Source organism: Empidonax traillii, unplaced genomic scaffold, assembly GCF_003031625.1.
Source record: "Empidonax traillii isolate 1590-97213 ecotype Southwest subspecies unplaced genomic scaffold, ASM303162v1 scaffold60:size2069287, whole genome shotgun sequence".
NCBI lineage: Eukaryota > Metazoa > Chordata > Aves > Passeriformes > Tyrannidae > Empidonax > Empidonax traillii.
The window spans coordinates 35,926-60,647 of NW_020955253.1; the positions used below are offsets into that span (position 1 = coordinate 35,926).

Below are 24,722 nucleotides of genomic sequence, written 5' to 3' on the forward strand. Positions count from 1 at the left end.
ATCTGTTATACCCAGGAAAAGCACTTCTTTCCCTCGTATTTTCCATGGATTCATTTTTTAGCTTTCTACCTCCACTTATTTCAGTTTTACTGATAACAAAGCACTTGCATGGGTTTTATTGTTTATCTTTTATCACTTGTAAGGAAAAATGGGCATAACATTCACTGTTGCATATGATAGTGAGGGTGTTAGCTGGTAGTTTCGCCAGCAATTAAAATAGATTATGTTCCAAAGAAAAGTGTTTATGTTATTCTCGCAACCAAGAGCAGGAGACTACATGAGATTCCCCTCTGATAAAAAAATAGTATTTTAGTCTTGACTCTCCCCTCATTTTGCTGGAATTTTGCTGGTAGTTTTATACATGGTTATTATAAAGGGGAGTAAAAATGTGGAAATGGAGATGATGCTCAAAACTGATGAGAAACTCCCTGCTCTGCAGGGAAAATGATACTGTGTGTTAATATCTGCTATTCACAAAATATACTTACGTTGTATGTACTGATAACTCATTTTCATAATGCATTTCAGGGAGACAGAGTAATTCTTCTCAAGCGAGTTGATCAAAACTGGTATGAAGGTAAAATACCAGGAACCAACAGACAAGGCATCTTCCCTGTTTCCTATGTAGAAGTCATCAAAAAGAATACATCAAAAAGTGTTGATGATTATCCTGATCCTCCAATCCCCCAAAGCTATTCTAGTGACAGAATACACAACTTAAGTTCAACTAAGGTAAGGATTTTTTTCTTTGCTGTCACCCCTAGAGTGGGTTTTTTTGTAATTTTTTTTTAACACAATAGATAACTTAGGCATTAAACATACTACATTTTCTTTCCTTCATAGGTAGAATTGCGTTACTGTCTCGTTAATAAAGTATTTTAATAGCCAAGTGTGTGTCTTACATTCTGCCAGGATTTATGGTCTTTTCTTCATTAGCTGTAATGTTACTGAGAGTAGGGCTAGGCAAAATTTAAGCAGAAAAATCAAGTCAATGGAAAAAAATGTATTTGGGAATCTTAGCAAGAATTTGAGCATTAAGTATATATCTAGTAGACTTTTCATAGTGCAGTGTGAAGACATTCCCATAACACAGCTGTACTAAAAGCCTACGGTCACATAAGCATGCAGGACACAGCATGCCAGGACTAGTTCTGTGCCTTTCAAAGTAAAGAAAAATAGTGATTCTGTACTAAAACCTTCCTCCTTTTGTCATTTACAGTCTACAAGGAGGCTGTTGTTACATTCTTTGGGGCGGTACAATAGTACCACCTAAATTGTTTCATTGAGGAGTGAGGTGATTGTCATCACATCGTTAATGAACTTTAAAAGTTTTAGTTTTTCACACCAAATGTGTGCCATAGGTTCTGAATTGTTTTCCTTCTTAGTCTAGATAACTACCACAGATCATACTACAGGATGTTGCAGAGAGATTCCTGTGTTACTGTTTATCATTCACTTGTGAGATTTCAGAGTCATCTGTGCAGGGAACATAACATCTTTGGCAGTGACAGAAACTAAGACAGTTTCTGCATACGAACTGTGATTAGCATTAACATAGTATTGATAATTTTGAAAACTCGAGATGGAAGATTTTCTAAATCTTCTTTGCCTTTGTTCTTTATCTCTTCAGCATTGGGCAGTGTGTAATTATAAACTTCTTATCCTGCTATTAATTTCTCTTTCAGTTGGTTTTGTCCCCTTTTCTACAGTATTTGAATACTGGTGCTCATTTACATGCATCAACTTTGAAATAAGTTCCACACTTATTTACAACTTCAGGGTTGTAAAAAGCTACCCAAAATGTCATTTATAGGCAACAGTGGCCTCTGATCATACTGCTTATGACTAAACAATATTAGCTGGTTTTGGACAGTTGCTAGAACAGGTCTTGTCTGGTTTTCCAGAACATCTCACAACAGAGAACTAGATTCCCTCTCTTCTGTTCCAACAAAGCCGTTGAAGTAGCATAAAATTCTGTAGCTGCCAACAGAGGTATTCATAAGCTTGGACCCCATATAGGAGGGCAAATCAAGAGTAGGAGGCAGCTTAGGTGTTTCATATTCCAGAGATGTCTCTCTGTTCAGAGGTGCTTCTCCACATTTTATATGGAGCAGGCTTGTCTCTAAGGTGTCCTGCAGCTAAAGCTGGTGTTTGTGTAACCTGCATTACCCATGTTGAGCACAGGTGATGCTTCAGAGCATTTATATCCATAATACAAAACCATGCTGCCAGTATTATTTAAATTAGTTATTACTAAGCTAGTTCTGTAGGGAACTACATTGGAAGAAGCCTTCCTTGTAACATGCCATCACTGGGTTCTAGCGTAAGTTTAAAAAAAACCTCCAAACTTCTACTGAGACTCTTAGACAGACATCTTGTTTCTGAATTAAACTGTATTCAGAAATGGCAGTACCATGTAAGAAGACATGTTGTTCCCAACTACCTAGAAGAACTTCAGCAGTCCTGAAGGTCTTCTGGAGTTCAGCAGACTTACTAATACCACTTTTCCTATTCCTTTGGAGTTTTTTACCACATATCACTAGATTACTGGAGCAATAGTACTAAAGTTCTCTGGCCTAATGGCCATAAAATAAATAAGCAATAAAAGTCAGGAGCAAGTTTTGCTGTCCATAACTTTGCCTAGTCCATCTGTATCTTTAGACCTAGTGCAGCTTGTAGCCATGGGAAACTAAAAAATGGCAATGTCTCTTCTGCATTATTATTGACCTTAACACCATACGTTAGAGGTTTGAGAGGAAAGATGAGGACAAGAGACTGAGTATTGCTTGTAACAGCCTAGCTCTGTTTTAGCAGCCTGTACTGTTTACTTTGTTACAGAAGACTCTGTAACAAAGGTTGTCTAACTATAAAATAAAGCTATTTGCCTCAAGAAAACTCAAGCAGAAGGTAAGTAAATTAACCTTCCTATTCTGTGACATTAATTTAGACTTTTGAAATAGCACATTAATACTTAAGTCTGTAGTAGTCCAGATAACTTAGAGATTACATCTAATTGTTCTGGATAGTTGTAACAATGAGATCAAAATATTTTTCACTCAGTTTTAATTTTGAGGGTTAACAGTAACAAAAATGCATTTTCAGTATTTACTGAAGCAATGGATATCTACTGATGCTGTGTACGTATGACTCACCAGTCTCTCATTCTTAGAAAAGGACGTTTCTTTACCAGAAGGATGCTTCAATCAATATTGTGTAATGATACTCAAAATATGCTGCTGCATACTGTGCTGTCACTATTTTAAAAGCATTGTTGACTGCCTACATTCAATTTGAATTGGATGTGTCTTTCACAAATGTTGATGTCATTTTTGAATTTATAGGGTTACTTTTGAAAAAAAAAAAAAAGCATTCTGTAGCTGTTCATGGCTTAATAAAAGTATGCAATGTATTAAAGATGTTTCTTAAACATTTACCCAGAAGTACTAAGAAAAAGTAGAAGTATTAAATTTGAATAATTGGAAATAGCCTCAGTTTTTATACTTTAAAAGAAATACTTAATGACACCTGAAATGTACTTCTGCAAGTGCTATTCTCAAAATAATAGTAATGGTTCGGGAAAAATTTTGTTATTATTAATTGTATGATTTAATAACCTGTGACAGGCTCACTAACAGAGCACCATAAATAACTTTAGCAGATCAAATGCAAGTTGCCTTCATGAATGTAATGATTCAGTTCTGTCTTAATGCCTGACATTTATGCCTCAAGCCAGAACCTGATACAGTTTCATGTTTCAAATGTCTTTCCTGCTGTTCTGATTCATGTAGTAGTGATTTCAGACACCCTTGCTCACTGAAATTGTACCCTGTGATACAGATGATCACACAGACATTTTTCTTTTTCAGTTTACGCATATCCTAATTCTCTGTCATGCTTATTTATTTGAATTCCCATGTTGTTCTTATTTTTGAAGTTGCCTTCCCAAGCACTGTCCCCACTTTCCAGACAACTTTCCTCCTCTTGGTCACACATTGATCAAAAGATTCTCCAGGCTGCCACTAGTGACTTATTTTCAAGGACTGTCGGTGTTTCACCTTCAAGCACATGCAATTTAACTTCTCCATCAGTTCCAGACAGTTTTCTTTGTGACTTAGAAGAACTCAATTCTTTGGCATTATCAACCTCTCAAGCTGTAGCAATATCCTCCTGTAATAGTATTCACCAAGTTAAGGATGATCATGTTATTTCAAATACAGAAGTGTCTCTCAGCTCTTCTACAGCTCTTCCTCTGTCCTTTCTTGTATCTACCTCTGTATCATCTTCAGCCAGTTCATCTCATGACATAGCATATAAGCATGTCAGCAACAATACCAAATCAGAAAAAGATAAAGACTTGAGAGATATAATTGACCCTTCAGTTTTTGAAGTACCTAGAGACTTGTTAGATACTACAAGAGAAGGTGAACGTGTTGGCGCTATCCATAACATCCCTTCACCATATGAAGGTGGTTCCATGTCCAGAGTGCTAGCTACAACTGCTGAAAACAAAGAGGAAATCTTTACTGCAGATCTGTCACTTAATATAGGGGATCAGTCAAAGCCTCAAGAATCAGATTTCCATGAAGAAGAAGACACAGCAGAAGAACTGACAAGACTCTATATAGAGGAGGATCTGGTACATGACAGTTTAGAATTCCCAGTAGCAAGTGGAGGAGGCTCTGTGGATTGTTATGAAGGATACAATTCACCAAATATTGATAAGGTATTTTAATTTCTGAAATACCTGGGTTCTCTATTCATATAACTTAGTATAAATATTCTCTGCCTTTTCTTATATTTACATGTTTGTATCGTGCACAGGCACAGCTTTATGCAATTGCATTCAATAAAATTTGAGCTCTGAGCAACCTGGTCTAGTGAAAGGTGTCCCAGCCCATGGCAGGAGGTTGGAACTACACACTAAGGTCCCTTTGAACCCAAACCATTCTATGATTCTACGATTAAAAATTGTCAGTGTTAAGGGATAGTCCCTTCTCAGAAGCAAGCATATGCACTGCTGTAAATTCTGTAGTGCATCAGTTGTGCTGGTCCTTCTGTCCTTGTTGGTTGCCATTGAGCTTCTGATGTAAAAAGCCAGTGAACGATTTTCCTCACTGTCTCATTATGTGCTGCCCCTTTTGAGCCAGAAGGCCCCAGTTCTCCAGAGGGAGGGACATGCCTCCTCCAGAGGCCCTGTGGTTTGTGCTTCCCATGTGTCACTTCATCAGCTGATATATTTATAGCAGACTCTGTTACGAGAATGTGACTAATAATAACAGATCAGATTCTGTTTGGCAGTTAGACAAATGCTTCCTCCTGAAACCCTCCCCAGTTCCTCTTTGGGACAGCACATCCCTGAACTATCCCAAATGTGTGCTGGCCATTAAATGCCACAATACCACTATTTGTGTGGTTTCTAGGCAAAGTTTTAGAACAGACTTTTTTTCTGTCCACCACTTCAACAGACTGTTCAGGCAGAATCTTTGGCTGTCAACATGCAAATCAGATGCTTAGGGCAGTATGTTTTTGGCCAAGTGTAAAACTAGTTAACTAGAAAGATTTTTAAGGCTACCTCTACCCTTATTTAACCTGAAAAACACAGGAGAAAAACGTAAGAATAGAGGTGAAATCCATGGCCACAAATGGCAACATTTCTGTGATTTCTGAGAAAAGAAATCTCTTCCGGAAATGCAGACTGACTAATAATAAAATTAGCATGACATTAGTGATTGTTCAGATTAGTTACATGTCTCCTTATTGAGCATTTGACATCCTTCACAGCTGGTTTTATAGCACAACTTCTCATTTTTCTTGAACGTTTAAGCCAGCTCTGCTTTTTGTGGGAACATCAGAAGACTCTGATCCTCCTTTCCACCTTTCTTCTAATCTTCCACTTCACTCTGCCAAGGCACCTACTTTCCACTCGGTTCCTACAACATACCAGTCTATTGCTTCCCTCCCACCTCCCCTCCTCTCTAAACCATTACATCAGCAAGAGAAAGACTCACCACAGTTAAAGGTAACTGCACCTCTTGATTATGGGTTGTTGCAAATCTTCATGTATGTTAAATAACTGCAAGGCTAACACTGAGTTTGATCTTTTCAGATGTACTGTTTTGTTTACTAATATAAATAACATTAACATGTGTAGTATTAAAATAGGCCTTCTTCAAATGAAACAAGGTAAAACTCTGCCCATTATGACACAATGAAATGGCTTAAGGAGATACCAGTGACAGGGAAGCAGAAAGCTTCCACTCAATTTCCAGTCCATATGAGGACAACAGAGTAACTCATTTAATTGCACAGAAACTAGTAACTCATTTTGCATTTAGTAACTCAATTGCACAGAAACAGAGTAACTCATTTAATTGCACAGAAACTAGGTAACATTTGTGTTTTCAATTTCAATCCAATGCCTGGAAGAACAGTTATAAGTTTCACAGTAAAGCATCACTGCAGAGTCATGTTCTAAATACCAATTCTGTTAGTCAAGGACTGGACAAAGATTATTCCTTCTTCAGGATTACAGTTTGTGTCAGCATAGCAGCTCTGGCAGAAAAATGAAAACTGAAGAGTTGCTCTAGGTAGACAAAGTTAATTTCCAGTGCTGACTTCCAGGGAGTTCATTTGCTCATGAAAAGGAGAAGTCATGCAAAAAGAAACTATCCATAGATCATTACATCTATGCCAGAAATCCTGCTTTGCTTTGTTTTGTTTTTCTCTATCCTGTCTTACAACGTGCATTCACAGAAAACACAGATGTAATGAAGGAAATCTTAAGATCCGCCAGACCTGTTGGGTTTTTTCCTGAAGTAGGGAGGAGACATGAGGCTTCTTTCCCGGGCATGAATCTCTCATGGGCTTAGGTACATTCCACCTCAAAGAAAGAGTAAAACAGAGTACTGCACTTGTTTTTGCAACTTTTAATAATTTATCAGTTGGTGCAGTGCTTTTGATGCTTTTGCTTAGCCTAACCAGCAAAATTCAGAAAATTCCTCATCTACACTGAAATTCTTTTTAGTTGACCCTCATATTCTTTCCCCTTGTTTGAGCATTTCGAGGTACGTTTTTTAGGACAAAGAAATGTTACTTTGCACCATATTGGTGGGAGGATGTCCTCTAAAAGAAGAATTCTGAAGACATGTCCCAAGGAGAAATGCTGACATTTTTCTGCCTCCTTGGACTCTCTTGATATCCTTTTTTTTGTTGTTGTTGTTGCTGGTATTGTTAATTCACCCCTCTCCTAAGAGGAGACTGTTTTACTATCTTGTCACATTCTACTGACAAACAGTCACAAATACCAGAGAAAAGGTTTTCAATATCATTACTCCACTCCCTCCATATTCCCCCCAGCTCACCCCTGCCCCGAGAGTTCACATTTGCTGGACACACACCCCTTAAGAACTGAATTCTGACAAATATTTTTCTGATTTGTAGTGATGCTAGCAAAACGAGGATATTTTCTTGAAGTACTTTCCACCAAGTATTTACTTGCTCTCTCAACTGAGCTATTTCATGGGTACAGATGGAATAACTGCTACATGTAAGAGCATGTGCCAGAGCAGGAAAACTTGGAAAAAAGATACAGTGGCAACAATGGAAATACTGTATACTAATAGTACCTATTTCTACCTGTAACTCATTGCTTTCTGTTATCAAGAAAAGCATGTTGGGTTTGCATGTACGAATGAAGCAACAAAAATCTCGTGATGCTTCATTCTTGAACTCACACTTGACACAGTTTTTGTGGTTCTTCTAGGCTAATTTAAAGAGAGAGATATTTGTTATGGGTAAACCTCCTCGTAGCCCAGTGATGACTAAGAGATCCTGCAGCTCACCTGTGAGAGGTCACAGCTATTCACACAGGGTATGGTACTGGATGCCCAGTGTGCAATAACAGCATTTCCATGGACAAGGAGCTCAGTGTCTAGTCCTTCAGTATTTTGCTTTTGCCCAAGTGTCTCAATACTTTCAGTATGCTCTGTTTTCTTCCTGTTGTGCTTCTGTGCTATGTCTGAGTAAAGGCAACAGGTCTGCGTGTGCCAAAACTCATTATATAAATCCATTAGTGTATTCTATCTCTGCAGTAGTGCGTGGTATTTCCAGTGCTACAAGATGAAGAGATCAAAGCTCTTTATGTTTAGCCTGGTTTTATTAAAATTACTCCTCTCTTTCAAAGCATTTCTAGTTTATTAAATTACAGCTTCCAAGAGTCAAAAATTTATACTCATTGCATGTATACAGGCTCTTGCATGTATATGGACTGAATTCTTGGGTTTGAATCCATATCCTTATTTTTCAAAATGTTTTTTTGCTGTGGTATGATGTTCACTCAATACTGTTCTCTTTATCCAAGCTGTCACTCCAGCTTTTTATACTCTTTAGCCTATCCCTTCCTATCTATAACATAACTACCTAGCTAGAAAGTCAGGTTGTTTAGAGTTTGCATGGACTTTGCTCAGAAGGTGATCTGCATTATGGAAAAAAAAGACCCCACACAACCTAAACTATGTGAGAATGAGAATTTATGGGTTATATTTTACTTTCATTTTAGAACTGAATTATTCTTTGCATTGGTTTCTTAACATATGGCTCTTAAAGGAGTTAATGGGATGAACTATTTTCCACACTGTTCCTGCTGATTTTAGGTGATCATCTTTCTGGTGGCTCCCTTTTTAAAATTTGAATTTTACTTTAAGATATGCAGGTTTGTGTAACTTCCAAAGTCTTGGCTTTTTGGCAAGCCTGTGTTTACTACCAGGTATGAAAGGACAGTGTTTTCCTCATCAGTGAAGAAAGACAGTTCAGTCATAGATAGGAAGGACAGGATTCTTGTAGTAGTGGACCAACACCATGTCACTGGAATTCCAGCTAAGAGTGAGATCCATAAAAAGGTATTAAGCCCTATATTAATTTAGCATGTTCCTCCAGATTAATGACATGTAACCAGTATGTTAAGAGACGTGTACTGGTGAATGTGTAGTGTATTTGTTACTTTAATTCCAAAACTAGAAGAGCACAAATCATGCACCTAATTTGCATGCTCAGGACTGTACAGAACTATTATATGCAAGTGCATATTAATCGTGCATGAAAATCAGGGATACAACTGGGACCGCTGACTTGATTGCACATTTAATGTTTTTGGGATTAGATCCTGCAGTATTTCCCAGTAAACAGGATATTCTAGTAACCTAGAGTAGTTGAAAGTAGAGGAGTAGTTGAGAACTAGAAACAGTCTTTGCAACAATCCCCTATCTAGCTATTGTCACTGTATGTGGGAATGAGAGCTTAGGGAAAGAAAACAGGAGAAAGCTTCTGGATGTCAGCTGGGGTATTATTGTGGAATGCATTCAAATAGAGAGTGAGCTCCAAGGTCCCCCTCTTCACAAATACCACCATTTACTTCACCCTATTTTCACAAGACTGTAATTTTGTCAAAGTTTTCTCTGTGGCAATAACATACAGTTGAAAATCTTCTGTCACCTTGATTTTTATTATCTCTTTCTAAAGTAGTTAATTAGCAATAAAACATTTTATGAAGCATATGCAGAAAAAGAAGATAATACTGACTTACCCAGTTTCTTCCTGGCTTGGTATTATGTTCAAAACATTATATCATTTGTAGCATTCTTTAGGATGTTGACTTTCATTTTAGGAAAAATCCTTAACCTCATTTGAGTTCTTCTGCATCTCTGACTATCTGTGGCAGTCAGCTCAGTTACAAACCTGATGAAAGATTAGCAGAAAATAAGGTCAGATTCCAGTCTAAATACAAAGCATTCTGCCCAATGGACTATTTTCTTCTTGCTTGACAAGCCAGCCACTGAAGGAGGTTTACTAAGAACTGTTTAATTTACAATCTTTACTCTTGGATTATTTGGTAAAAATTACGCAACTTTTTGTACACTGGCAGAGGAGAGTTAAATAAGAGAGAGAAGACAGTAAAGAGCTTTAAAAATTCTTTTCTTTTACTTTGAAAACCTCTTTCCCACTTAGCATTCAATAATACAAATTATAAATCTGTAATCCTCCTGCCTGCATCTTTAGGAACCTTTTAAAAGTTACACTCTAAAGACTGTACAGATAAAGTGCAGACTTCACAATATTTTCTGCACGTACACATACAAACTGATGAAAAGAAATTTAACTTCATTAATTTCATTTGGAGGGAAAAGGGAGAAAAACAAACAAAAACCCCCAAACTACATAGAGTGTTCTTTTCAATTTTTGTTATCAGACTCTGGGTTGTTTACTGCTGCCTTCTCTCACTGAAGACTCCATCGTCTTCAACAGTGAACTGAAATAGTCAAACCAAGAGAGAATCATGGGGCAGTAAGACAAATTCCATGGCTTAAAAATCAGGTTACAGTTTGCTCAATTCATGAAAGAAAGTGCTATGAGCAGTATTTGATATCCACACTTCTAAAACAGATATGGTTCCCAGACTTGTCTCTACATCATGACCATAAGGCATTCTCAGTCATCAGCAAATATGATCCCTGCTCACATCAAGGGCTTTCCCAAGCAGCTGCTCCTGCACTCTTTCTGGCCCCAGCCAGATTCTAATCAGTCTAAGTGAATGACTTTCTAAGCAAGACATGGTTTCTGTAGGACGTTAATATTTTTCATTTCCATTGCATTGAGATTTATTGAATATTAGTGGTGGGTAATGCTCCATTAAGAAGGAACATCGTTCCTTTCATAAAGCTTTGCACTGGAAATACAAACTACTTTTTCTGCTGAAGTAAAAGTGTTAATTGTTATTTTCAAACAATTAAATGTATTCTTTCAAAAATTCCTTCTGTTCTTTGACTCCCAACAGCCTGCATGGCTTAAGATGAAACAGAAGTAATTAAAGCATAGCATGTTATGCCTGCCAAGTTAGTACTCCGTGTGTGTCTAATGTAAATTGGTATGGTTTTTGTCTATAAATATTCTGGATTCTGCCATTAAGTATGGGAGATTTTTTCTCTGCTTATCTAAAAATATACTTCACGCAAAGAATGTATGATGTTCAGCCGTTGCAACTGATTTTTCTAATGTTATTTCTGTTTCACAGTGAAGAGGCTGATGGGTTGTATACCAGCTTTATACTGTACTATGAATAGAATGGACTGATAAAGTTCACAGTTTGCTTAGTTTTTATTATGACCTCAGAAAATCAGATCTTTAAACCTGCCAAGATTCAGTGATGTCTCTTTGTCGTGTCTCTTAAGAATTTATTGGAGGGGGGACAGAATGGGCCGTTGTTTTACACAAGGTAGAATATGAACTCTTGAGCAACTGTGTGTCACACCCCTATCCAACTATTTGGACCTTGAACTGCAAATCTTTATTACATTTCAAATCATTTCATTTCAGCCACAGCGCCCTGTGCTTTCTCATGAAAACATACACAGTGGGGGGGAACCGTAAGTATACTTACTGTCTATTAAAGCAAAATCTAACATTTAAGCAGTAGCCAGCACATTGTCAGGTAGTTTGTTAACTTGCCAAGTACAGTTATGAAGAGATTTCGGAGATTATTTACAGAAAAATGCATGATGTAGGAAGATATCCAAGAAGGTCACAGAGGGCAAAGCCTTAGTTGTTTAATTTATACCAAACGCAGACAGATGTGACAACTTACAGTTCCCCATTGTCTATACTTAAAAGGAGTAATAATTTTGTAAAAGCAAAATTTGACTCTTCTTTATTTTCTCCATTTTTACATCTCAGCAGAATGACAGTTAAAGATTTAACATTGATTCAACTCATCTGCTTTACTGAGTTGAGGTAAATTATTCAGGAACAGTTCTGGATGTGAATAGAGAAATAAAATAACTTGATAATGTTGATCACAGGAACAAAGGCTCACACTTTTTGGTGTGATTTACAAGTTCAATTCAAATATGAGATACAGGAAAGCACTTCTGAAAACTGGAGAAGAACCTAGATCTCAAGTCTTATTTTCACAAACAGTTTAAATGCTTGGAATATTTCAGTGCTGACTGTTAAAATGCAAGTTCAGTGCAAGAGTGTTTCAAGATATTTTTTTTCCCCTTGAGTCTTGCATTTGAGTCCTGCTTCAACGATCATTGAAACCAGTAGCCATTCCTCCTCTAGCATCAGAGCACTTCAGCATATGCTCAGTTAGATAACTTCTCATAAATGTATCTAAGGCTTAATGTTTAAAAATATTTTAAAGTTTACCCGTTAGTCACTTGAAGAGAAAAAAGAGTGGCAAAAAGTTATCAAACAGCTATACCACAGATTATATATAATTAAAATGGAATGTTTTAGTTTTAATCTCACTGAAACTACAAGCTCCTGTTGGTACCTGTACTGAAGCACCTAACTTGATTTTGTAAGCAATAATTATCTATTTCATTTTGTTTGATATTGTTTAAGTAGTTCATGACTAAATTTATTTATTCCTAAAATTAAAAATAGAAATATATTTAAATTGCCAGCCAACCATTCTTTGCTTTGAATATGTATTCTGTCAGTGTTGTTAATGATAGTAGAGTTTTCATACTTAAGAAAGTCTTAGATTAGCACAGAGAGAACGAAATTACTACGGTGGAGTTATTAAAATAGATTATCTGGAAATTACTAAGATTCAATTTCAAAAGTAGAAAGAGTGCTAATTGGGACATCCTTGTTACTGTACTTGAGTAACTAATTGTCGTGAATCCTGTACATGAAACATTACATCTGCAACTCCTGTCCCCTTGGAAGCTGCATTTAATAATTTTTTTGGAATATCACCATAGCTCTGCTTTCCTGGAATGATGATAAGCATAACAGAAAATGTTATTGCCAGTTAGTTTTTTTACACAGGTTGTTGTTACTCCTGCAACCCAAGTTACCAGAGGTAATTGCTTAAACAACCAGTTTTGTTCCATTTTGTTAATGTGATTAAAATATAAAAATAGAACTTTTCAGACTCGGGAAGATAACTGCCAGTCACGAGAAATTAAGTTAAAATTTTTATTTTCTTGAAACAGTATCTTCATTTTTTTTTCTCCAAACCAGCAATGTGAAAAATAAGTGTAGTTTAGTCAAGAAGGCCATCATTAAACTAAACCTAGCACCACTCTGTATGTAGGATTTTCAAGCTGGACTTTCAGGAGCAGGAATTTTTTAATAAGTTAAACATCTCATTTAAGGCATGAAAACTGCTGGAATGATACAGAGATAATTGAAATACTCAGTACCAACACATCAACTGGCAAGCTATTTTGTTTTTACTGGGGGAAGTATAATGGCATTAAGGTTTAAAATTCAGTGAACTGTTGTTAAGAGGGAAGGAATGGATATGATTATGTTTTGCTGCGGTATTTTGAAATTAAAACTGTTTACTTTGTACAGTTTCTGCAGTTGTACCCTGCTTCTTTATATGCAGTCAATGTGGTGCACAGTTGCTTCCACAAAAAAAAAGGCAGATTCTGACTCTGCAGGACTCACGGGCTTGTGCAGCAATCTTCCTGTGGGCTGTCAGCCCAAGTGCCTTCAGTTCCCCCTAGTGAGAGTTTATTGCCATTCTTTCAATTCAAAAAACCTTAGTTTAAGCCTGTCAAGGAATCTCATACCTCTTTCCATTTATCCACCTAACATCTGCAATCTGCAGCTCCTGGCCAGGGGTGGAGACACAGGTCAGTGTCTGAATACTGTTTGAGTTTCCATGCATTTGTCCCCTGATTTGATTCAAACCTCTTTAACCAGGGAACAGGTTACCCCTGTATGTTTCCAAATAGCAATTATGCTCCAGAGAGGAGGGCACCTCTTTTATATCAGAGCAAAGGCTTGCCACATGACTTAAAGCTGAGGAGCCCAGGGAGGTCCCTCAGTTACAGTGACAATGTGTGTGAGCTGCTGTCCTGGGCACCCTCCTCCACAGACACCTCACTTGTGCTGGTGGTCCTTGCTTTGGAGAGCTTAAGGTCAGAGCCACAGTTCTAGATGCTGATCATGGAGGGTTACAGTGCTAATGCATCTACAGACTCCCCCGTAAAAGTCCTGTTTTCAAAGCCACTGTTTGAGGAGCAAATCCAGTCTTTAGTGTCAGATCTTTCCAATGAAGTTTTTTTTTTAATTTACTGTAAGTTCTTAACTCTCAAGTCCACCAGGCAAAATAAATACTTTTCCCCTCTATTTGCAAGTGTTACTTGTTAGTTCATGTTTAAGCCAGCTCCTTTACTTCAGCAAAGGTGCAAGGAACTCTTACTTCTTTTTAAAACACACCATTTGTCCTATTTAAGGTTTCAGGCTCTATATAACTATACTCCTAGGAACGAAGATGAATTGGAGCTCAGAGAGGGAGATGTCATTGATGTGATGGAAAAATGTGATGATGGATGGTTTGTGGGTATGTTTTAATTTGGTTGCTTTTTTCTTTTTTTTTTTTTTCCCCCCTAACCTTTGTTACCCTCTTTGTTTAGTGTCTTTTAAACTACTTAATTTTTGGTATTCATTGTAATAAACCTGAACCTGGCTTTATCAGGAGAAATCCTACCAACCAAAGTCCACTGAAATTAGTGAATGATTTTGCCCTTTCATCTTGTGAAATTGATGAACACGAATTGGCACGTCTGCAGTTTGTTGTACAGCATTGTTGTCATTTGTGATACAAAATGGCCTGTGTATTACTGTTCTCTTCATAAAGACCAGGTAACTTAAATCTTACTCACATGAATACATCTACAGAATTGACTACTTGTGAGAACCAAGCATTAATGAACAAACAGAGATTTCATAACCAGGCCTAGATAAAGTAGCTTAATCATTTCATAAACCCTCATGCATGTGTAGCTAACTTAATCATCTGACTAGTTCTTAGCAGTTAAGAAAATTCAAATGATTTAGACTTGGAATTAAATTATTTCTGTGTACCAAGAATTTTAGAACGGCGCTTAATCAAGACCTAACAATTTAATCAAATATGCCGCTTCATTTGCTTTTCACTCTCTCCATTTATACTTTGTTAAAACTCTCAACTCATAAATGAAATTAAAAGTAATTTTTGAAGTTATATTATAAGGAACTGTAGATATTTCTGTTTGTGCAATATTAAACATAAAAATTTTAAGGCCATGCTTACATAGTGATTTTCTGTTGTTATTCCCATCTTTCATTTATTGCTTCTAATTTCAGGAACCTCAAGAAGAACCAAATTGTTTGGTACTTTCCCTGGAAACTATGTCAAGAGGCTGTGAAATTTTTTTTTCTACTTATTTATGCTGCATCTCTGCAACACATCTGCATAAAGCTGCTAGAAAACATGCTACGCTGGCCTTCTGTTTTCTTGCTTGCAGTCTCAAATAGAGGCCATCTAGTTCATCCTCATCCCATCCCACCCGCCAAACCGTTCCAGCAGTATTACAGCAACGACCACAGTGAGAATAACTAAGCTTTTCTGAGACAAGAGGAATCATTTCAGCATTTAAACACTCCCTGCTTTAAAGTCTTTTCATGTGAAACACAGTAGGAGAAGCCTGATGACAGGTACACAGAGGAATTGCCATGGGGGGGGTGGGGGGAAGGGGGAGAAACTACGCTTGGTTTGAACATTTGTGGTACTACCGTGAAGTCTGGTGGGATTTTTTCAGCATGCATGTAATACAGGGGAAAGTTGCTGTTTACTATTTTTTAAAAAAAATTGTTTTGAGTTTCCACATTCTTACTAGCTTGGCAGCATTTTTTGCTTCCACTTGCTGTATCACGGGTTTGCCTATTGTACTGGTTTACAATGTATGACAAACTATAATATAGATTTTTTTTGCCTGCACTTGTATGCTGTAACATGTGCACAGTGATTGTAAAATCTCAAGCAAGCATAGTGAAAAATGGAAGAACTGCAAGTGTTCTGAACGGGTGCAATGGTAGTGGCAAAATCTTTTTTCTTCTTTCCCCCTAACAAACCTGTAGTGTTTTCTGTTAAAAGGTGAGAAGTGAACAAGGCATAAAGACTTGGGAAAGAGGATTTAAGGAAGAGACAGACAATGGTATAAGCGTAGGCAATAATAACCTGCTACTGATGTCTGATACTAAATGGTTGTAATCCAAATGTTGTGATAGTAAGCAACATGAAATGTAAGAGGTTAGTGTTTTATACATATCAGGTATTTTAAGAAGCAGGAAGTAAACAGTGTTAGTGCAATGGGTTGTTGGTTTTTGTTTTTTTTTTTTTCTAACATAGCCACCTGAAAAATATTCACAAGTATCATGTACTGATTTACTTCACTATATATCTATATGTATATTAATGAAACCCAAGTTACACACTCTTTTTAGGAATTTAGACAGAAAAAAAAGTCACAAGTATTAAAACTGATACATTTTAGAAGTGTTTCATTTTCTTTTTTTTTTTTTTTTCCTGAATGAAACAAGTATTTGAAAACATACATTTTCCATAAGCAAAGGTAAGCATAAAATTAGCAAATAAAATTAAGGCACAGGATGATAATGACTATGGCTTTATAAAAAGAAAAACTCAGATTTGGTTTCTTCAGCACCTTATAGATGGCAAAAGCTTCTGCTGCATTTCTCATGGGTAAAGGATCGAAATTATCAAAATGTATGTAGTCTCTGTAGCATTTTGTACATATGTTTGCTTTTTTTGTACAGAGCCATTTGGTTGTTGATTTTTAAAAAAATGAGTTCCTTATTTGATCTTTGCCCTCTTTTACATACAGAACATTTCAATGCATTTTTCTTTTCTTGCTCTGTTTACCATAAGCACATCTGGATAGTGCAATTCTGTAAGATAGCATTTTATGCAAAATTTTATTAATTAAAATATGGTTTACCAGCCAAATCTAAATGTACATATGTCTTTATTACTGAGAAATGTCATTAAGACAAAGGTAAAGAAACATCTTTGTGCAGCATACCTTTATTATTGCAGATTTCATGGCAAAAGCTTTATATTCAAAGGCTTTCGATTTTAAACTAGATCTGCATGCAGCTTTGCTGTGAGATTAATACCTATCTTTGATGCCATTTATGATTGAAGACTTAAATATCTGTTGCCTGTGATATTTAAAAAGTACTGTTTCTACTCTGTATCTGATTTTAGAAAAATGCAGGTTTTTCATACCTGACTTTCAGGTAACTGACTTTGAATTCCTACAAGCAAAAGGTCTCTGTGTTTTGGTTTTTTTTTTTTTTCTCTTGAATAGACTTCTAATAAATTTTGCTTGGAGTACACAACTGTTTCCCCTATCATTTCTCAAAATATATGTAACATATTACTTACGTATTGCAAAGTGCTTAACTCTTCAAGCTTGTATGCAAATAGTTTCGCCTTCTTTTCACCCCACCATCAAGCATACACCAGTTATATATATGGGCAACTACCACTGGCCTTGAGGCTCTCAGTTGGTCCACTTCTGTGTCATTATCCCAAGGCAACTTCAGTGCTACAGCATGGTTATGGATTTTCTGTGTGGAGTGTGCTAATTTGAGATAATTCGCCAGAACGACCCTTCACTCCAGAAGCACAAAGGTAAAATACACAATGGTAACCCATTATGTTAAACGCATTATGCCTGGTGAAAGTTCCCACATCCTAATCCTTCAACAAAAGCAAAACAAGAACTCCCACGTCAAGTGACAGCAGAGGAACAAGTTTTAAGGAAAACTCTGATTTTGGGCGAACATCTTACGCTTGGAATGGCTTTCTGTCAAGGAACAATTGTCAAAAAAAACCCTCAACAAGAAGCAAAATATGCAAGCAGCAGCTTCTAGGGATTGGAGAAGGGTGGCGGAGGAGGGGCAGGAAGGGTGGTGTGGGGTTTTTGTTGTGTTTTTTTTTTCACTGACTGGTAACACAGTTATATTTAGGAAGAGACCAGAATCAATCAATTAAAACTCTCAGATATTCACAGACTTTTTTTTTTTTTTAATTAGATATCAATTTGCTTTTCTCTTGTCAGCCTATGTAGCCTGCATCTTAATTTCTGTTGAGTTGTGTGGGTTTTTTTAATGCTATGACTTAGCAGCTGTGCTAGAGGACTAAGAAAAGTCAGTGCCACTCCAATAAAATCAAGTCTGTTGCAGAGCTGTGCTACATTACAGATGAATAGGTAACATAACCACAGCATCCCTAAAAACCAGTTGATCTCAGTGCCTGCCCTGCAGCGAGCTGTGTGTTTGCTGTTGCGTTAAGGCTTCTTAAAGCAAGAAAGCCCGTAACACACCAGGAAGCCAGGGAGACTAATGCATGAGCAGTTCAGGGTAGTGATCTATGTCCCAAACTAAGCAAAGGGTCACCCTAGCAGGTCTAACATTCTGTCACCCACACCAAAGCAAAGCATGCTGTCATTCTGCGATGCCTGGCATTTACTAGTTGCCTTTTAAATGCTGATATACAGAAGCAGGACAGGAACACGAGGTGCTTCCTGTGCATTTGAAAAAGCAGTTCGTGAGCACATGGGAAGCTGGAAACATGAAGTCAGTAGCTCTAGAAGGACCTTAGGTCATTGCTAAGTATAATCTCTTACAGCATTAATAGTTACATGGTGAAATCCTGCCTTTGCTCCAGTCAACAGCAAACTCCTTTGAAGTCAACAGATCCCACAGTAGTGCTAATAGTTTCTATGTTAGCTTGAAACTAAAATTGCACAAGAGAGAAGTCCTGAGCCGACTGAATGTCCAGTTTGGGTTGGTTTTGTTATATTGGAAAGTTAGAGTGCAGGCAGAGAGCAGAAACTACTTCTTTAACTGCTCCCATGACAGAGCAGAGCAGATAGTTCCATTCTCTAGTGTCTAACTGGCAAGTGCTGGTTGGTTGCCCTGTGCACCTTCACCCAGGACTCCCAACTCCTGTTTCATTTGTACCAATGCAAATCCCATATATAATGTATTAAGAATTATGCCTTTAAGTATTTAATTTCTGTTTCCTCAGGGGTCACAAAGGAGCAAAGTTTTGTGGTAACAGACTATTTTACATTTCCAGAAAGTAGAAAGCATTCTCACTAAAAGAGCTTCAATGCCTACAACAACTATCCTACAGCAATTTTTTGAGCCGCCTTTGTATAGTGACGTCACATTTAATTACAGATAAGGAGCACAGAGGGTTCCGCTACAGCAGGATGGCATTACGTCACAAGTGACACAAGGGCGGGGGGGGGGGGGGGAAGTGTTGACTGACAACCAGAAATGCGTTGCTAGGTTTATCCTCAGTACAGACACTCACATCTCAACAATTTATCTTCCCTGCTGCCAACACAAATAACAAACTTGGAAGCCATTATTTCATCACCCACATAAACGAATAGCAAAGTAATCCTCCTACATTTTCCATCCATCAGATAAATCAGTAAACCACTTCAAAAACATCCCAAGAGTAATTATTTATTTCTACCAGAGAAGAATTACCAGAGAGTTACACACAGTGACTCTTTATACTTCCCTCAGAAAAGGAGGGGAGTCACTTTTCTGTCACAAGCCTCTGTCTCCCTCTGCAAGAGGGTCCTGTAGTCACATGCGTCCACTTTAGGTGCTGAGCTCTAGCTCCAAGTGACTGGAACAGTAGTTTGCTATTTAAATATCTTAAAGGATCTGGTCCTTTAAGATTTTTGGCTGTCTTACATTAAAATAAAATGGAGTAATTATATTTCAAGATTTCCTACAAGTGCCACTTAAGAACCAAAGAAATAGACTGCTATATTAAAATAATCAAACCTTCAGTCACTTGCATCGAGATTTTTTTTTTTTTTCTTCAGCACTGAGCTAATCATACAACTGGAACCAGCACTGCAGATGGGGAACACTGAAGAGACTGAACATGTCATTCTAAGTGGGTCATCGCACTGCTTCTGTCGCTGTGATTTGCTAGATAAACCCCAAGCATGCAGTGACCCAACTCATGCTGCCCCGGGTTGATACTTCAAACTGTAATGTGAAACATGTACAAATACCAGCTGGTTTAATACCCACCAGAGGCTTTCCTTACACTACCACAAATTCATCTGTTACAGATAGGGATTTTTTTCACACGTAGCTAGAAGTATTTGAACAGGTGAGAATGAACCCCTCCCTCCTTACACCATAAAAGAAGACAAAATAATGTGCCCAGTATGTCTGGGGTAGTAGAGAGCAATACTTATGCCACGGAAGAGTTCAAGGAACTATTTATAGGTTCACTTAATCTGCTCCTGCAGCCAAGAAGTACAAGACACAAAGCAACACTACACACCATCTGAAGCAGAAAGTATGAAAGCCATATGCCATCAAAACTGCAGGGAATCATTTAGGACACACAGAAAAACTCCCTTCTAGCCACCAATCCACACTTAATGTTCTCAAGCAAGCATACTGCTACAAAGGGGTGCAGAATTTTTGTACCTACCGTTTAAGTCAAAAGGAGTTTTAAAGAAGAGCCAAACTTATGTCAGCATCAGATAATAATTTCTGATCGTCGCAGCTTTAATTACAAAACTGCTGGAGTTTATTACAGAAAACTGACTTTTCAGTTGCACGCACCACTAATAAATTCCATGCACAGCATCCTGAAATTACTGCTTAACTATCCAAACTTCCTTCTGTTTTTTGCAACACACACTTTCTTTGTTTATCTGTTTCATTGCAGGGACACAAACAGTGCAGGCTTTGAGACACAAAGCCTTCAAGACAGAGAGCCTTGTGCTAAGAGATTCTTGATCCTTTAAGGTCTTAACCTTTGCTTTAGTTCAGGGGGAAAAAACCCACTAGATTAAAATAAATTATGTCACTTATACATTCATAGGCATATCCTGTACCTCAGATACAGAAACAACAGATGTTTCAACCACCTCCTTTAAAAAAAAAATACAAAACAAACACCAAAAACAACAAAACAAAAACCACCACCAAATCACCCAAACACCAAAACCAGAGAGGTGGGATGGTTGCTAGAGGAGAAAGAGGGGAGATGTTTGGGATATCAGAGGCAGACAAGACCACAGAGAGCTGTTTCGGACCCTAGAAAAAGGATACCTGGCCTATTTTGTGGAGCCAGTCTTGCCAACCTTCTTCCCTTATCAATCACACGTCCTGTGCTTCCACAAATGATAACTCTCCAGGAAAGTCTTAGAAAGGCAACTATTACAGTCAGACCAGACTAGGAAAAGAGTAAGATAACAGGAGAAGATACAAACATCTATGGCAAGCCTGACAGAAGTCAGGTCATTTCTGAGCCCTCCGAGCTCTATGGGCCTCCTAATGCCCACCCCGAAGGACAACCTATCCTACTTTTCCCTCCTGTTCTACCACCTTCTCTCCCTGTCAGCCCCAGAGGCAAAAGGACTATTGAAGGAAAGGCAGCCAGCCATGGAAGTAGGAAACATTTTAATAGGGAAAAATAGTCTATCAAAACACCTCAGCATATTGATATTATTACTAAAAATCCAGAACTTCCAAAGATAGAAGATGTCTCCTGAGTCAGGCCATAAAATCTATGCTGGCTAACAGCTCCCACACCACACAGGGCTGGAGTTGGTTAGAAGATTCTGACTTTAAACTTTTTTTAAATCCTGACATTCCCTAAATTGAGGAGACTGTAGTAAGATACTTTCAAGCTTTGGGAAGTGCAAAACCAGAAATTACTAAAATGCAATAGACAAGCAAGAAAGGAAAAACAAAACACAGCCTTCAGGGAGAGTTACTTTGCATTTCTGAATGGCTTTTAGTTTTCAGGCTTTTTGGTGTTTGGTTTGTTGGGCGTTTTTTGGCTGGAGAGAGTTGGTAGTAAGGATTATAAGCAAGACAGTTTCCAGGTCTTAATTTCCTGAGAGATTTTGTTAGGAGAATTTACTTACATTTCAAAACACTACCTGTAAATACCATGATTTACCTGTATTCACCTTCTAGTGTGAGGATTACCCTTTGAAAAGCCATGGAGGAATTACACTCAAATTCTGGTCTGGATTTCTACAGTACCAGCAAACTTCAAGAGCAAAAATTCCCAGCTATGGTATGATTTATATTAGCACCCTACATACTGGATTATAGCAATAGGGAATGCATGAATACCAGTTTTAAGACTGGATATGCATATCTGACAGTTGTCACATCTACCATTTCAGATCCAGTAATTACCTGTCAATAAAAGGTGAAGTTTGCCCTAGATAAGCTTCTGCTGGTTGTGTCCCTGCTGCAGTTCATCCTTTCTCATGACACAGCCAGTTTTTGTAAACATTTTCTTAATCCTGTGCACTTACCCCTACATTCACTGAACAAAAGCAAGCAAAAGCTCTAATCAGGACAAAGTGTGAAATACATAATGACTTGCTTCCAGTCAGTATTTTCGTTTGCTGTTAAGAGGCTAATTCATGGACTCGGATAAGCCACCAGTGTCCTTTTAATAAGCAGAAAGAAATCAAAATTTTAATGAGGAAAATACTTACAGTATAAGTTACATTTAAGCCTTATGCCTGAGTAACTACAGTGTGTGCCAGGACCAAGGATCCAGCTTTGTGGCTATCTACATTCTGAAGCTGCTAATCTCTGGCTCAGGGCCCACCTTATACTTAAAACAGAATACAATATTTGTCTTTCAGCTGTTGCTGTTTGTCATTACCCAATAAACACGGCTAACTCTTCCATAGCAACTGCTGTTAAAATGCTAAACCCCAGCCACAAGGTGAAAGAAAAATAGATGTTGAACACGGTATTTTATGTAATGTAAGACAACAATTGTATATTAAAAAAAAAAAAATCTGATACCTGTTTCTAAAAGAAAAGTACTCAGAAGGCTTGGCACTTGGACTACAAGTGACTGTGGCCGGCCTTACATGTGATCTCACATGTGACCTCATCATTTGTTTGTGTATGAAGTCTCATCTCTTGGGAACCACAAAATAGGTCAAGGTATCGATCTAAAAGTTTGACACAAGCTTTGAAGAAACACTTGACTGCTCTGTATTTAGAAAAAAGAATCCATGTATTCTTTCAGGCTTAAGGCAGAATGACCCTTTTTTTGTTTTCCCTTCCTTCTAAGCTTCCCAGATAAAGGTCTTGGGTCTGTAGACTGATACAGAAAAATTGTAAATATTTATTATTAAAGATATCTTTCATACACACAAATGCACACAAGCTCACAAACAGTGTTTGATGGAAAATCCTGTCAACTACAGTGATACAGGATGAACTACCATGGACCATAGTCCAAATCCTTACAGTCTTCTGTTGCCTACATCCCTCCAAAAACCTGCAGCGAGCCCAAGGGAAACACCAGGCACACTCTCAACGGCATTCACACTGTTGGAGTACAGTTGCACATAAGCACTTTGCCCTGCTCTCCTATACCCCAAGAGCCCTATCAAAGAGCTCCGTTTTACAGCCCAGGATAAAGACATGGACTAAAAAGAACTGCTCAGAATGAAAACAGAGTGAATCTTCAGAAGAAGCCCCAGACATGATGAGTAGCTTTGCCTCGCACCTTACTTCCCGCTTCCATAAGGGTACTTTGTGGATAGTTATAGCATTTCCAGATTTTTATTATCTGTTATTTAGAGTATGAGGCATTCTCAATAAGTCAGAAGATAATAATTTAAAAATATAGACAGGAAAAAAAAAATTTAGAATCTTAGAGCAGGAATAAAGTGAAAATCGCAACCATACAGGCATATGCATTTTCTTTTTAACCAAGAAATCACTATTCTTTTCTTGACACTTCAATTCAGATCTTTTTACAGATAAACTTTGATTGACAAAAATAAACTAGAAGAAGGGGGAATATCTGTTTTGAAAATCTTGAGGTTTTCAAAATTCTCTGAAATTTTTGTCACATCAAGTGCTACTGAATAGAATCAGCTCCTTCTGCAGTAGAAGCATAGGTAATCTCAATACATTTATTTTCCTGTAACCTTTTACCTTGGTTAGTTAAGGAGTAGAAAAAGGTTAAATATAACTAACTTAGAAGGCACATACCACAGCATTTTGGGCCAGCTTTAGTCTCTGAATAGTGTGGATACAGTAATTCACATCACATGGATGACACTTGAATAGCAATTACAAAATACATGTCTGAAAAGAAAAAATGCAATGTCTAAGCAAGATGTACACACCAGAAGTTGAGTGGGTCATATCTGAAGCACAGTCAGCCAACAGCTTCTAAGTATCTGGAATTACTGCTATTTTCTGAATTACAACATAACATGCCCCCTTGGAAGCACTGATGTTATCTCCAGCACTTCCACTGCCCATTTCCTTGAGCCTCATCACCTTACTTCCTCCAGAAAAGCTCTCAGATAGCCTCTCCTCTTCTGTGCATTGCTAATACTTGACTTGGATCATGCAATCCAGCACAAGAAAAGATGTATGGTTAGCTACCACTGGCATACTGAAAGCATTCATACATGTATTTTGGCCTACACAGACAAAAGCACACCTTCCATTTTCAGCTCACACACCCAAGAAAAGCATAACAATAGTTCATGCTCTACAGCCTCTGCCCTCCCAAGATGCCTGGGGTGGAGAAACTACCCCAACTGCTGCAAAGCATCTCAGACAAACTACTAAAACCACCAAAATGCATTCCCATCTGCCTCTAACAGGGCCCAAAAGCAAGATAGCAGCATCTGGTTGTCAGTGGTATACGGGGCAATAAGCTGTCAGAACACACATTCATGCCTGTGTTCACAGCCACTACCAGAGAAAAGCTCATTTCATAGAATTGTCACCAGCCATAGGTCATTATCGATAATAATCTAGTGGTAAATGGTTACGTTTTACCTCTAAGATTTAGAAAG

General features: G+C 37.7%; 1 protein-coding gene and 1 long non-coding RNA gene across 8 annotated transcripts in view; one reads left to right on the forward strand and one right to left on the reverse strand.

Annotated features, from left to right (window-relative positions):
- The window catches only part of SORBS2 (sorbin and SH3 domain containing 2), a 48,954-nt gene extending 31,758 nt beyond the window's left edge, over positions 1-17,196 (forward strand). For 2 of the 7 annotated variants that reach the window (XM_027879831.1, XM_027879832.1), the window contains 7 exons: positions 529-732; positions 3,935-4,723; positions 5,825-6,019; positions 7,763-7,870; positions 11,368-11,417; positions 14,250-14,356; positions 15,142-17,196. In XM_027879831.1, coding sequence (XP_027735632.1) covers positions 529-732; positions 3,935-4,723; positions 5,825-6,019; positions 7,763-7,870; positions 11,368-11,417; positions 14,250-14,356; positions 15,142-15,203 — 1,515 coding nt within the window. In that variant the 3' untranslated portion in view covers positions 15,204-17,196. The remainder of the gene's footprint in view (positions 1-528; positions 733-3,934; positions 4,724-5,824; positions 6,020-7,762; positions 7,871-11,367; positions 11,418-14,249; positions 14,357-15,141) is intronic. The other 5 variants (XM_027879835.1, XM_027879836.1, XM_027879833.1 and 2 more) reach the window with 4 other exon arrangements.
- On the reverse strand, positions 552-22,871 carry LOC114055566. Its single transcript, XR_003570766.1, has 3 exons — positions 22,377-22,871; positions 9,577-9,732; positions 552-620 (listed from the first exon to the last, which is right to left on the reverse strand). It is a non-coding gene; the product is annotated as an uncharacterized LOC114055566 (long non-coding RNA).
- Positions 22,872-24,722: the final 1,851 nt, after the last annotated feature.